This window comes from Apus apus, chromosome 2, assembly GCF_020740795.1.
Source record: "Apus apus isolate bApuApu2 chromosome 2, bApuApu2.pri.cur, whole genome shotgun sequence".
Classification (NCBI taxonomy): Eukaryota; Metazoa; Chordata; class Aves; order Apodiformes; family Apodidae; genus Apus; species Apus apus.
The window spans coordinates 106,001,388-106,014,460 of NC_067283.1; the positions used below are offsets into that span (position 1 = coordinate 106,001,388).

The following is a 13,073-nucleotide window of genomic DNA, read 5'->3' on the forward strand; positions in this document are numbered from 1 at the left end:
ATCTCTCATTTCACTGAGCAACCAAGACTCCTTAGCAGGCTAGGATCCTGCAAAATAATGGGTAGAAAGAAATAATTTCCACATATGCAGAAGCCAAAACAAACAATGGTAATGTGAATCATGACTGTCAAGACACATTTCCCTGCTGTCTCTTCTCAAGGTAGTGTTGCTACACACAAATGCTGCTTTGAGAGGTGTAGGAGCCTCAGTTTCCTGAGATTTGAGAAAAACTGAGCCCCAAATGCAGTTCAAGCCTTTGTTCAAGCCCTCTAAAACTTTGACATGTACTAGTGACTAGCATAATCATATATGAAAACTGCCTGGGGATGGCATATGAGGGGCTGCCAGGGCAGGCTTTGTGTACAAACTAATGGAGATACCTACAGCTGAGATTACATGAGGCAAAACCTTCAGCAATCACCCATCCTTACAGGATTCCTGCCTATGCGGCGTGCCACCCTCCCAGTTGTGCCCATCCGTGAGATTTTAAGAGTCAGACAGACTTCACAAATAAAATAAAACTACTTTGCCAGTCCACTGTCTGGTCTGTTTTGCAGCATCTTTGCACAAGCAGTTGTGCTGGTACAGCTGAAGTGGTAGTGTGGGAGTGGCAATACCATAAGGTAGTTGTTACTGACAGAAATTGCTTCTCTTAGAAACAGCTGCCCTAAAATAAGTAGGTAGGGTGTCAGCAGTCTGACTGGCAGTATGAAGTCAATCTCTTTCCACTGACTGTAAAGGGAGCCTAGTTAAGGCTTAGACTGAACTTAGACAAGGTATATACCTTACATACAGTCTGGCCCATCTCTGTAGGGCAGGGTAAGCTGCTTTAGCCAGAAGCATATTCTTGGTTTGTTTCCTCCTCTAACAAATAAACCTAATGTGCACTTGTGTTGAACCTCTGTGTGTGTCATCTGCACCCCTCAGTCACTCTTAGGATACTGCATCCTTTGCTGTAAATCTGTTTAGCAAACAAGCAAAGTAAAGCAAAGAAAAAACCTGCCATCAAAAGGTTGCTTCTCTTGTCAGTTATGGGATTTAAGGCATAGTTATCCCCCCAAAAGCCTCAGTATCAGGTAAATACCTTACTTCACTGAACAGCTCTGTAACTCCCATCCCTCCCTGAGCACTTTTCCTGCATAGGCTTTTCAGTCAGCACTCAACAACAAGCTTATTTACTGCTAACTACAGTGGGAAATTTTGTACACCCACAAGTGGATCCACAGGTCACTTTGTAACACTGCTGTGGTCCAAAAATCCTGTGTGCCAGAATTTTTTTTTTTCTTGTATGACTGACGATGTCATATATAGCACTGGGAGCTAACAACTACATTGATTGGACCCAGAAGTTTGTGGTTTTGCTCAAAGACACATCAGTGGTTAAATTCTAACTTTATACCATTGGTATAAATCTCCTCACAGAGATGGAGAGGTAAAGTTCCTGTCTGTACTCCTGGGGACCACCTGTTTGCTTGATGAAGCAGCAAAGAAAATGCATCCAAGAGCCGCATCTGCTTTCTTTCAATTTTATCTGTATAGTGCTCTGATTCAGGGCACTAAAATTTACCAAAATAAACACTGATTTTGACATGAGTTCACATAAGCATGCACATACAGACTAACAGGTCAAAGCAAGCAAATGGTGGAGCACAGTAAATGGTGTTACAGCTGCTCAGAGGTTTGCTCTGGCAAATGTGAGCATGCAGCCTCCGTAAAATACTGGATAAACTCCATCTGCTTTTTGGAGGCTGAATGTTGTCTTACCAGAAATGCTGTACAGATTAACAAGAATGATAAATATGCACTAATAACATCAGAAATGAGCACACCACAGATAAACTATCTGACTAGATTAAGGTACTTATAGTATAAGCTTTGTGTCCAGACTGTAGTTATCATGCATAGAAGTTGTAAGTAGCTGGTTGATGTATCTGTTAAAATACATTCTAATTAGCTATTTAATTTTTTTAAGGTGGATGGTGCAGAAGAATCCACTAAATTAGGTGAAAATAAAGCAACCAGTAAGTTCCAGTCCATAGGAGTTCAAGTAGAGGAAGAGAAGTGGTGAGTATAAAAGTTAATACATTTTTTCTAAAGTAAATAATTATACCACAACTAATTTTTAAGAGCCCTAGTTCCTGCACACATGACCATATAAACCTGCTTCCTGGACAAACTGTTAGATCATCCAACTGAAAAGCTGAGTCTTAAAAATGCTGTAGCTCTTATTTCTCAGAGGGGTCTTTTCAGGACCAGTGGGACAACTGGGAGAAAAGTACCACATATTTTGAAGGTCAATATACTTTTAATATGTTCTTTTCCCCTAGAAAATATACCTAAACACTGGACAGTGATGCAGTTGCAATATTAGTCTTAGGATGGCTGCAGCAGCATAGGGTAGATGGGGAAGTTTACCTTGTTTATCAGCAGAGTAATTTCAGCCACGTGGAGCAGTTCAATGGCAGAGCCAAACTGATTCCTTTTGCTCAGGTATCTCATCCAGACATCTCTGCATTACAACTGCTTCCTTGAAAAAGAAATGTTGCTATTAAAAAGCAGGCCTCTAAAACTTGTTATTTTCTCCAGTCTTCAATGTAACCTGAGTTAGCAAGCAAATATGCTCCAATAAAAAAAAAATAAAAATTAAAAGTATCTAGAATAGCTGTTGTCTTTAAGGGTTATGTTTCCTTTTGATGACAAATTGCAGTTACATTGCAGGGCAGCATCATTGTGCATAGCACTTTCCAGACACATGAAATTTCTGAATGCTCAGCCACAGCTGCAAATCTTCATTCCTGCCCAAAACTGGACTCAGTGGCTGAAAAAGGTCAGACTCTTCCCTCATCTCTGAGCCTGCAGGCCTGCCCAGTGCTGTTGAGGCTGCAAGCACCCACCCAAGGCTTTGTTTGTTTGTCACAAGCCACTTGGGCACAGTATAACTTTTGGATGCTGGGGCCACTTTGTTGATAATTTGCTGTACCATATCGTGGGAGAAGACAGGGCAGTATTGCTTTTTGGTGAGGGAAGAGTCGTCCTTGCAATCTCTCCAGCAAAAACCTGGATGCAGCAAATCTGGGCTGACAAAATTAGGGCCCTCTGCCCTCCTCTGGCCTGCTGTCTGTGGTAGCAAGTAGAGGAAATGCCCATTTTCACATGGCTGGTTTGGTTTGGTTTGGTTTTCCTGCATCTGCTAAAAGTCCTCAAAAATAATATTTTATCTACACCATTTTCAATTCAACAAAATCTCCTAGTAAAGGAGCAGCAGAGTATGTTCCTGTGGTTTTAAAAAGCATAAAGAACTGTGATTTTGCAATGACCCTGGTAGGCTGTTACCAAGTTCCTCATTAACCTGATAAAACATCTCTTGCTGGCAGACATTTCTTTATGTGTTAGACCTTAGCCCCGTTTACCCACAACTCTTCCAGCGCTAGATAAATGAGCACATTAGAATAGATGGTGAAGGACAATTTCCCTTCTGCTTGACCACAAAGGAAAAACCTACCCCAAAAGCCCAACCCTCCCCAGTCCCTAAAAAAAAACCAAGAATAAAATAAAACAAAAAATACTGTGGAAAAAAACAAAGAAAGTAATGGCGGTTTCTAAATACCTTATTTCCAAAGTCCTCTTTCTATTGCAGTTTTTATTGCTGCAGAGAAAAAGGTAAGATCTGCCTGTGAGGGTCTTCCCTGAGAAAGCAGTATTTCTGCGTTATCTACGGACAGCTCTGTTTGGGGGTTTCCTTGCTGATAAAGTTGAGGTTGCTGCTGTTTGGAGCAGCTGGGCAGCAGCAATCTATCATGGACTTTCAGAAGTGAACTGGCTGATAAAGGAGGGCCCTTAGTCCTTAGAAAATGAGTACACTCAAAACACAAAGGGCTTATCATCACAGTTTGGCACTCATATTCCTTTTTTTTTAACCCAGCAGAGCACAATGTATTGATTATCTGTTAAAGGAACAGAATTGTAAATACAGTGCATTCTTCCCTGCCCCTGCACCATAACATCTGCAGAGCCTCAGAAAAGCTCCTTTGAGTCAAATCTTTGATAAATGAATGTTTTTTAAAACTTCTAGGCTTCAGAAATATTAAGGAAATATAAAATAAGAAGAGAAGAAAGACACAACAAAGAGGATAAATATTGTAAATTTGTCATGTTTCCTTGCCAGTCTAAGCTATTATGTACACTGTTGTAAAACAAGAAAGCTCTTTGCTTAATGCACCAAAAGCCTACCATACATCATTTGTTTCACTCCTCTGCTTCCTGCTCTTTCCTCCCCCTTTCCCTCACCTCATATGACTGTCATTCTCACACTAAGGAGTCTTACCTCCTCATGTCCTTTTAAATATTGCTGCTTCTGTAATCAGAACAAGTAAGCAAAAGATTTTACCTCCGCTTCTTGATCGAAGTAGCTTGAAGCCAGAGCATCTTCAGAAGACAGCTCTATCTCTTCCATCTTCCATCTCCACTCAGACCTTTCATTAGCCCTTCACTCCCTGTAACCTGGGCTTCCTGCCAAGACAAATGACTCTTGAGTCTTCCTCCTCCTCCTCCTGTACTGCTCAAAGGATAAATGTGCCTACTGCTACCTAACCGTATTACAACTGGATCCTTCACTGGTATTCATCTTACCCTCAGTGCTTTATGCTCTCAATAATCTTTTTCATTCCCATTCTCCAAGTGCAGCTCTCTGATTTCTATCATTTTTAGAATAGCTCTGTCCAGTCCTTCTTGTGGGGAAAAAAAAAAATATACATATGCATTTCTATCCACTTTTTGATCTTCCTGCTGTTACTCTCTTATCTCACCTGATCTCCCCCATGATGCTAACAAAATCCCAACCAAAATGTTCCTCCCCTTTCCTCATATGACCCACCCTTCCAGTGCAATTTTGCAATGTGTATCTAATTAAGCTGATCAGTGCAATCTCAGGGCACTTCCATTTCTGTCCATTTCTGTTTGTCCTTTCTATTTCCAACTTCTTCTTGACCTCAAGGAACCACCTTCCATTCCTCACTTAGAGAAGTTAATTGAGTTGTTGGAAGTCAACCAGTTCTACTGAACCAGAAAATAAGTCATCACATGTTACACCAGGCTAATTAACACACATCCCTGTTGAACAAGGGGCTCTCAGGCCTGTAGCTCTGTAATCACTTTCAGTCTCTCTTGCTTTTTACCTTGTCTGCCCTTAGATCTCCTCCCATTACATCCTCACCTGCAACATTGTCTTGCTTATTGCTTCTAGTTATACCATCAGCTAGTAATTGTACTTGGTTTGTCATCATAAGAGTTTATGAATGCTGAAACAACAATAGTTTCTGAAATAAGAACACTGCCATAGGAGACTAAGACCATAGACAGATAGTTTTTCTCCATTTTCTCTGGCTTCTGTGGGGGCAGGGAAGGTGCTCCCACCTCTTGGTGTGGTATAAAGTGTGGTTTACCACACTGTACCTCTTGGTGTTGTATGAAGTTAATTTTTTTTAAATGGTGGTGGGGTAATATAAAGAAAACAAACAAAAAACCCCACAAACTTCTTCTGTCTCTTCAAGGAAAAAAAAAACAACAACACATGTTTGGCTTTTGTTACTATAAAGAGCCATATTTTTGTCTTTTTTTTTTCATTTATGTTTTTAGGTTTAATCACTTACCATCTTGACAAAAAAAATATGCAGGTTTTAGGGTTTTCCATGCACAGCAGGCTAGTCCTACACTCTAATTTAAACTTCTCAACTCAGTTTTTTAGGACAGGACCCTCAAATCTGTATTTTCAATGAATCACAGAATCACAGAATGGTAGGGGTTGAAATGGAATGATCTAGTCCAATCCCCCTTGCTAAAGCAAGTTCACCTAGAGCAGGTGGCACAGGTTTGCATTTAGGCAGGTCTTGAGTGTCTCCAGAGAAGGAGACGCCTATTTTAGTTACCCTGAGCTGGGAAATTCTTTGGTGAGAAATTCATTGAGAAATTCTGAAGGTGATAGATGTCCCATCCCTGGAAACATTCAAGGTCAGGTTGGATGGTCCTCTGAGCAACCTGACCTAGTTGAAGATGTCCCTACTCACTGCAGGGGGATTGGAGTAGAGGACCTTTAAAGGTCCCTTCCAAACCAAACCATTTTGTGATTTACATGCTTTAGTTTTTGGTCAGCCCTGAGTTGGTCAGGCTGCTGGTCTAGATGATCATTGCAGGTCACTTCCAACTGTAACAGTCTAGAATAGACATTCAACCTACAGGATTAGAGTTTCCCTGCTAAGACTCATTGATGAAAAAAAAAAAAAACTGTGAATGGGATACGGAGGGAGCAAAGCACAGAATATTGTGTAGCTTTAAGATGTATGTCCAAAGATTCTGCCATTAGAAGACATGGTACCAGATCTGCTAACTCTTCTGTGGTTTGTTTTGTTCTGCTGACAACAGTCAACCTTAGCAGACAAACCCACAGGCAAGAAAGAGCACAGGCAATGGGTAAATTGAGGCAGGCTGAATTTAATGTCAGTGCATCTGAGACCACCATGCATCAGTTAGTTTGAAACCTAGATCTCTTCTGGGTTTTTGGGTTTGGTTTTGGTGCTTTTTTTTAAGAGAGAAGTGCTCTGAGTTGAAATGTAAACATGTTTTTCAAAAGAAAGCAGAAGACTTAAAAGTGGAGAGCTGAACGCTAGCAAGTGACCCTGTTGTTGCTGTTCAAAACACATCGTGCTGTTGTTCTCCATACTGGTTTCTCCAGTCTGAGGTTTCATGGCTTTCTGCACCTTAGGCCAGATATCTGCTGCAGTTCTCTGAACCTGTAATTGTTACACCTTGTGCCTACAGGGCATGACTGAGCACAAAAGGGCCAAGCCTGAAAGCAGAGGAAGAAGAAAATCTTTGTTTTTAACAATTACCAGCAATTTATTAAAACCTTTGGGTTTTGTTTGTTTTATGTGTAGAAATAGTGAAAAATTAGGCATTCACTTTAGCAGCTCTCCTGTGGTATGCAGCTTTAACTGAGAGCAACCAAACACAGAGTCACAAATGATATTTTGTAAGAGTAAAACATCCTGGAAGCGAGTGAGGAAGCTATGTCAGAGACTAAAATTGCTACCTATTAGACATTTTATATAGGTGTTCAAAAGCTAGGCAGATAGTGGGTGCCTTCCTGCATTTCCATTTCATTCAACATACATTTCCTTGAGAGTCTTTTTTTCAGTTTTAAACTGATGCTATATTCTATTGCCAAGTTGTTTTGCTTCTGAAGACAGATAGGTAACACAATCCAGTGCCACGAATCTGTCGAGCAAGCCTGTACCATACTATTGCATAGATAAAACAAAGGGGAGGGGGAAGTAAAAAAACAAAACAGTAGGTCATTCTATTTTATTTGTTGAGGTGCTACTAGCTCATGCTGAACCCAGCAAGAGTACAAGCTTTGAAATGTAGTGCTTCAAGCAATACATGCTTTTGGCAAGTAGACCTTAATGTTTTCAAATTTGAAATTTGGTGTACACTGAAAAGCCAGAGTCTTAACTGAAAATACAAATGGTCATCTGAAACAGAAGGATATCAGTGTTTAAGGCACTGGGGAAAGCAGAGAAGGCAGCTGTGATGCAGAGGTAGAGGGAGAGAGAAGAACAAGCCTGGGTTAAGGCTTTTGCCTTTCTTTCTGGTACCATGGAAGGTGTGGAAGAGTGCACTGTGTACTAATGCCTTGGCTCTCAGTGAACCCTGATTTAATCCCTGAAAACAAATTGTGTGTAAGTGTGTGCCTGTGTGGGCACACACAGTTTTGTATGTGCGTGTGTGCGCGTGGGCACACGTGTGCATGCATGCACACACTTCAGTGCAGAAAAGGGATTTGTCAGGTTGGTGGCTGAATTAAAGCATTAAAAAAAAAAAAACCCTAACATAGAATGGAGCAAGATTTTCATTGTAATGTCCGCCTAAAGCTGAAGTCTTTCTAACCACTAATACCAGCCTATAAGCTTTTCTCTGCCAGAGGCAGTAGCAGATACTTAGGAAAAGTATAAATTAATGTGTGTGAAGGAAAAGTAAAAAGGGTGTGTAAAAAGCACTACTTTTCCCAGTAGATCTTCCCAATTTAGCAGTCTGTTGTTCAGGGACTTCCTAAGCCAGATATTACATCTGTACAATAGCTCTTCCTGGACCCATCTCCTGTGAATTTGATCAGGTTCTCTTTGAACCTATTTTTACCTTTGGTTTTCCCATGATCCTGTGGCAATTTAATTACACATTGTGTGAAGAAATACTTCCTTTCACTGGATGTTAATCTTTAGGCCTTTAAGCCTTGCAACTATCTGCATTCCTACCCACAGTTCTTGCACTCTGAGAAATGGTGAAACATCACCTGATCAGGATTTCATAGGTCTCTCATATCTCTCCTCAGCCATCTGTTTTCTAGACCAAGAAATGTCTTTCCTTCTATGGAGCCCACATCATATCTCCAGAGATCCTTGTCGTCCCTTTTGAATTTTTTTCTGCTGTGTCACTCTGTAGCAAAATGTTTTTCACTGCTTGTCAAAGAATAAATGCTGCTGAGTTGAAAAGTTCTGCTCACTCCATATTTTTCAGTTTGCTGGTGCATATCATGGAAAACTATGGTGGTATAACCATGACTTTGGCATAATTTAATTTTCAAAAGAACTGCAAGAGGCAGGCGCTACATGAAAATGTTTGTATACTAGGCCATTATAAAAAATATATAGATACATTCTATTATTAAAGTTTTCCAGGGACTGGTGTGGCTGAGAAGTTAATCTGAGCTTTCTTCTGCAGAGGAATTGGCTTTTTTTTTTTTTAGTTGGAGAACCCTTCTCAACTCCTGTTTTGCTTTGCTCTGCTCCTCTCAAAGCCCCGGAGCAGCAGCCACTAATTTTCTCTGTAAGTCCAACTTTATCAAGTTCTCCCTGAAGTCTGCTGCACTCCTCCTGAGCTATCTGGATATATCAGGTATACAGGACATTAAATTGTCCCTCAACATCCTTCCATCTGCTCACTCCCCAGCTGCAGACTAAATTCACCTTACAAAGTTTTGCTGTCAGTTAGACTTGTCTAATTGGCTACTGCTCTTTAGTGGAAGGTGGAATATCCATGAAAGGGAGTGAAATGATGCTTAGCGTCCAGCTTCACTGTATCCCCAGCACTTTCATTGCTGCTTGAGCTCAAACTAAAACTAGAACTGGTAAGTGCAAACCAGCCAAAATATCACAGGGAAATGGGTCCTACCTAAGTCTGTTTTCAAGAGGAAGTGTGAGACTGTGACCAAATTAGAAGTGAAGGAGCAGCTGCATGAGCGCACAGGCATCCTGGATTAGTAAAAAGAAGGGGTGGCAATCTGTTCTTATTCAGTTCAGAACTATGTTATTTCTGAAGCCTAAATACTACTTATTTAAGTAACATCTACATCAATTACTTTATGGTTTCATCATGGATTAAAACAGATGTCTGCTTCACGTGTTTTCTTGTGTTCCTCAGTGCATCAGTTTCTGGAGTTACCCTGACTAATTATTTGCCTGCAGATTTTCCACTTATTCCCTCCACAATTTACTGCTTGCCATAACTGCTCTCACTGCTACCCCTACAACAGCATTAGGTGTCCTACTCCTTGCATTTCCCTCTGTTCCTTCTCTATCAGCCTCTTCACCTCAGATGCCTTGGACTGCAGAATCTGGAGTGCTGTTTATATAAAGAAAACCCAACCAAATGTAAAACCCCAAAACTCCTCTTTCCCCTACTTTTGCCTTTACCTTCAGGGCTTGGTCTCTGCCCTCAGAGGCTCCCAATGTAGGGGAACGACAGGGCAGCAGCCACCACAATGAGGGTAACGTAGATAGCACCTAAGAATACTAGCTTTGATGGAAAAGAAAAGACCATTTTGAAACTGAAGGCTGAATGTGAAAAACAAAATCTCTGGACACTGGGAATGGGCACTAAAATTGTAATATATAGCAGTGGTATAAGCAGGTACATAATTACAAAGAGTAATTATGAAGAAGTAATACAAAATACTTACCTAGGTTAAAAATACTTTATGAATGGAATGTATAACATTACACAGATAGAGGACTCATTAGTATTACTATCTTATCAATCTCACATATATGGTTTTTAAATGTGGCTTGTGAGTTTGGTTGAGTAACTTCAAAGGGGCATGAATTTTAGAAGTTGAAAGATAAGACACTTCTTTAAATTGAGCCCTTTTAACTTCACATTAACTGATAACCTAAAATCCTGAGCTACTGACACTACATGCTGTCTCTTGGACTAGCCTCTGGCTTTGTTAAACCACACAACAGTTAGGGGCACTTGCCTCAATTAACAGTGAGCTTGCATGGAAAAAAAGAGATGTTTTTGTGTTGGCTTTCAGTGAGAAAAGAAGTTTATGCTGATCATTTCAAGGAAAAGCACCTGAGTGTAATGCTGAGAGCCATGACTGCCAGTCTTAGGGGAGTGGGAGAATCTTAATAAATCCTTTCTTGCCAAGTTTCCAAGAAAAAGCTTTCTAAACATTTTATGTTTGTGTTCTACAAAGCTTTCGCAGGTTTACACGATCTAATAGTGTAACAACAGCTGTGCAAGCAGACTTGGATTTCCACGAGAACTTTGAAATAATCGACCCTCAAGAGGACAATACATGTTCTGGACAAATATCAAGACAATTTTCCCGAGATGCAAGCACCTCTACCGTTAGCATACAAGGGTCAGGAAACCATTATCATGCCTGTGCAGTGGATGATGACTTTGATACAGATTTTGATCCATCAATTTTACCTCCTCCTGACCCCTGGATTGACTCTATCACTGAAGATCCGCTGGAAGCTGTTCAAAGGTCCGTGTGCCCACGAGATGGCCACTGGTTTCTGAAGCTACTTCAGGCAGAGAGAGATCGTATGGAGGGCTGGTGCCAACAGATGGAGAGAGAAGAACGGGAAAACAACTTACCTGAGGACAGTAAGTAACTGTGTACAATAATATTGCAACTACAAAAAAAATATAATATAGGTCAAATTTGCTCCAGTGAATTCTGTATCATGCCCTTTCTTATTTAGCAAATGAAGCTTTGGTCATGATTTTCAAAATTGCTTTATGTATGTATATAATGATTCTTATTAAAGTTGACAGGGAATGCAAATGCTTGCCACTTCTGAAACTCCACAGGTATTAGCTTTTGGGATTGCGTAGTTCAACGGATAATTAGGAGATCACAGTTAGGGATCTTGTAGTATAAATGTTTCTTAACTCTCTGGTTTGAAATCACTTTTTATAATGTGAGAATTTTATTGAACAGATTTTTGTACCTTTTCATTTAATTAATATTTTAGTTGCCTTTTTAGATGGTAGTTGGCATCAAAGGCTTCAGGTGCTTCTCTCAAATGAAAGATTTCAGTTGTGCTTCCAAATTGTTCTCCCTCTCTTCCCCTCTCCAGTCTCCCTTCATCTTCCTTGCAGTTCTCATTCCTTTTTGATCTTCCCAGCAAAACAAGCTCTCCATATTCTGTGATAAAACCCACACACATGCAAACTACATCTCAGCTGTCACCACTGCCACAAGTATTACCCCACCTGTAAGGTAATGGGAATGCCTAGTTAGCCTTCATTATGAAGGTTTCGGTAGCTCATGTCTCATTCCTTTGCTCTAATTAGGGAAGAAGAGCTGAACATGTGCCTCCCTGTCCAGAATTTTTTTTATTTTTTCCCAGTGAAAATGGAAGGTTTTTCCATTTTCTTCCCTTACAAGGAGCAGTACTAATGATAGCTGTTGATGGTTGCAGATAGGTAAACCTGTGAACTTAGGGGCACACTCCTTGTGAATGAGGCTTTTTCAACTTCTAGCAGGGAGTTTCTATAAAACACTAAGGAGCAGCTGCATATAGAGAGGTCAGTATTGTATCATTTAGGCACACCTAAGCGTATTTTTCTGGCTATACAAATAACATTTTTCTAACCCACAAATCAGCTCCTGTCAGTGCAAGAACTAGTATTTCAGCTCCAGGATTGCTTCTTCCAAATTTCTAACCCTTCCTCTCAAGAAAGGAGAAGTCATTTGAGATGTAAAGGTTTTGATTTATGGAAGGCAGGGAATTAACACTAGCAATTTTAGTTTAGTTTAGTTTAGTTTAGTTTTTTTTTCAACTTTAGAAATGCATAAGCTGTTTCTGCTGGAACTTTCCATTTAATCCAATGAAAGAAATAACCATCAAGAATTTTTATCTAGATAGTTAGACACTATTTTAAGCGACTGGAAATTGACTTCTAATGGAAAGCATAAGATAAACATAACATTTGGGTATGTTAAGGTTTTCTATTTCTAGAAATGTCTGGTATATAATTGGCCAACAATTTCTTCTGAGGGAAAGACATAGAAGGATTAGCATTCAAAGCAGACCCCAATTCCCCAAGTTTTGGAGTATTTGAATCCCGTTTTTACTTTACATCATCAATACATTTGAAAGTTTCTTTTAACGTGTATCAGAATACAAAGCTTTCCTGTTGTTAGTATGCAAGAAATAAACCCCATTTTGTTGAAAAATAAGTGTGAACATGTAACAAATAAGAAATACACATTTTTAAGTCCAAGTCACAAACCCCACTTGCTTTCGCTTTGCCACAACAACATGGATTGAACATAGAGAAGATGTTTTCTATTATGAAGGTGGTGAGACTCTGGAACAGGTTGCCCAGAGAGGTTGTGGATGCTGCCTCCTGGGAAGTGTTCAAGGCCAGGTTGGATGGGGCTTGGAGCAACCTGGTCTAGTGGGAGGTGTCCCTGCCCATAGCGAGGGGCTTGGAAATAGATGATCTTTAAGGTCCCTTCCAACTCCAACCATTCTGTGATTCTATGAACTGATAATAATGGAAAAACCTACAGATACTTTATTTGTGCACCAAAGTATTTGTTCACCTTGGGAAAAGAACATGAAGTGAATTTTACAAGGCTGATACACGCAGAACGTGTATTTTAATGTACAGAACTTTCCCTCAGTGTCTTGGTATCTTTGAAATATGATAGTTTTAAAGGGCTCTTCTTCGAGCAGTTGGTGGCAGAAGTCAGTTACAGGGAAGATAAAGGAGCAGTT

General features: G+C 40.2%; 1 protein-coding gene across 5 annotated transcripts in view; it reads left to right on the plus strand.

Moving 5' to 3' along the window:
- DLGAP1 (DLG associated protein 1) overlaps nucleotides 1-13,073 on the plus strand; it is a 411,297-nt gene that overhangs the window by 384,219 nt on the left and 14,005 nt on the right. For all 5 annotated transcript variants that reach the window (XM_051611840.1, XM_051611837.1, XM_051611838.1 and 2 more), the window contains 2 exons: nucleotides 1,973-2,064; nucleotides 10,529-10,947. In XM_051611840.1, coding sequence (XP_051467800.1) covers nucleotides 1,973-2,064; nucleotides 10,529-10,947 — 511 coding nt within the window. The remainder of the gene's footprint in view (nucleotides 1-1,972; nucleotides 2,065-10,528; nucleotides 10,948-13,073) is intronic.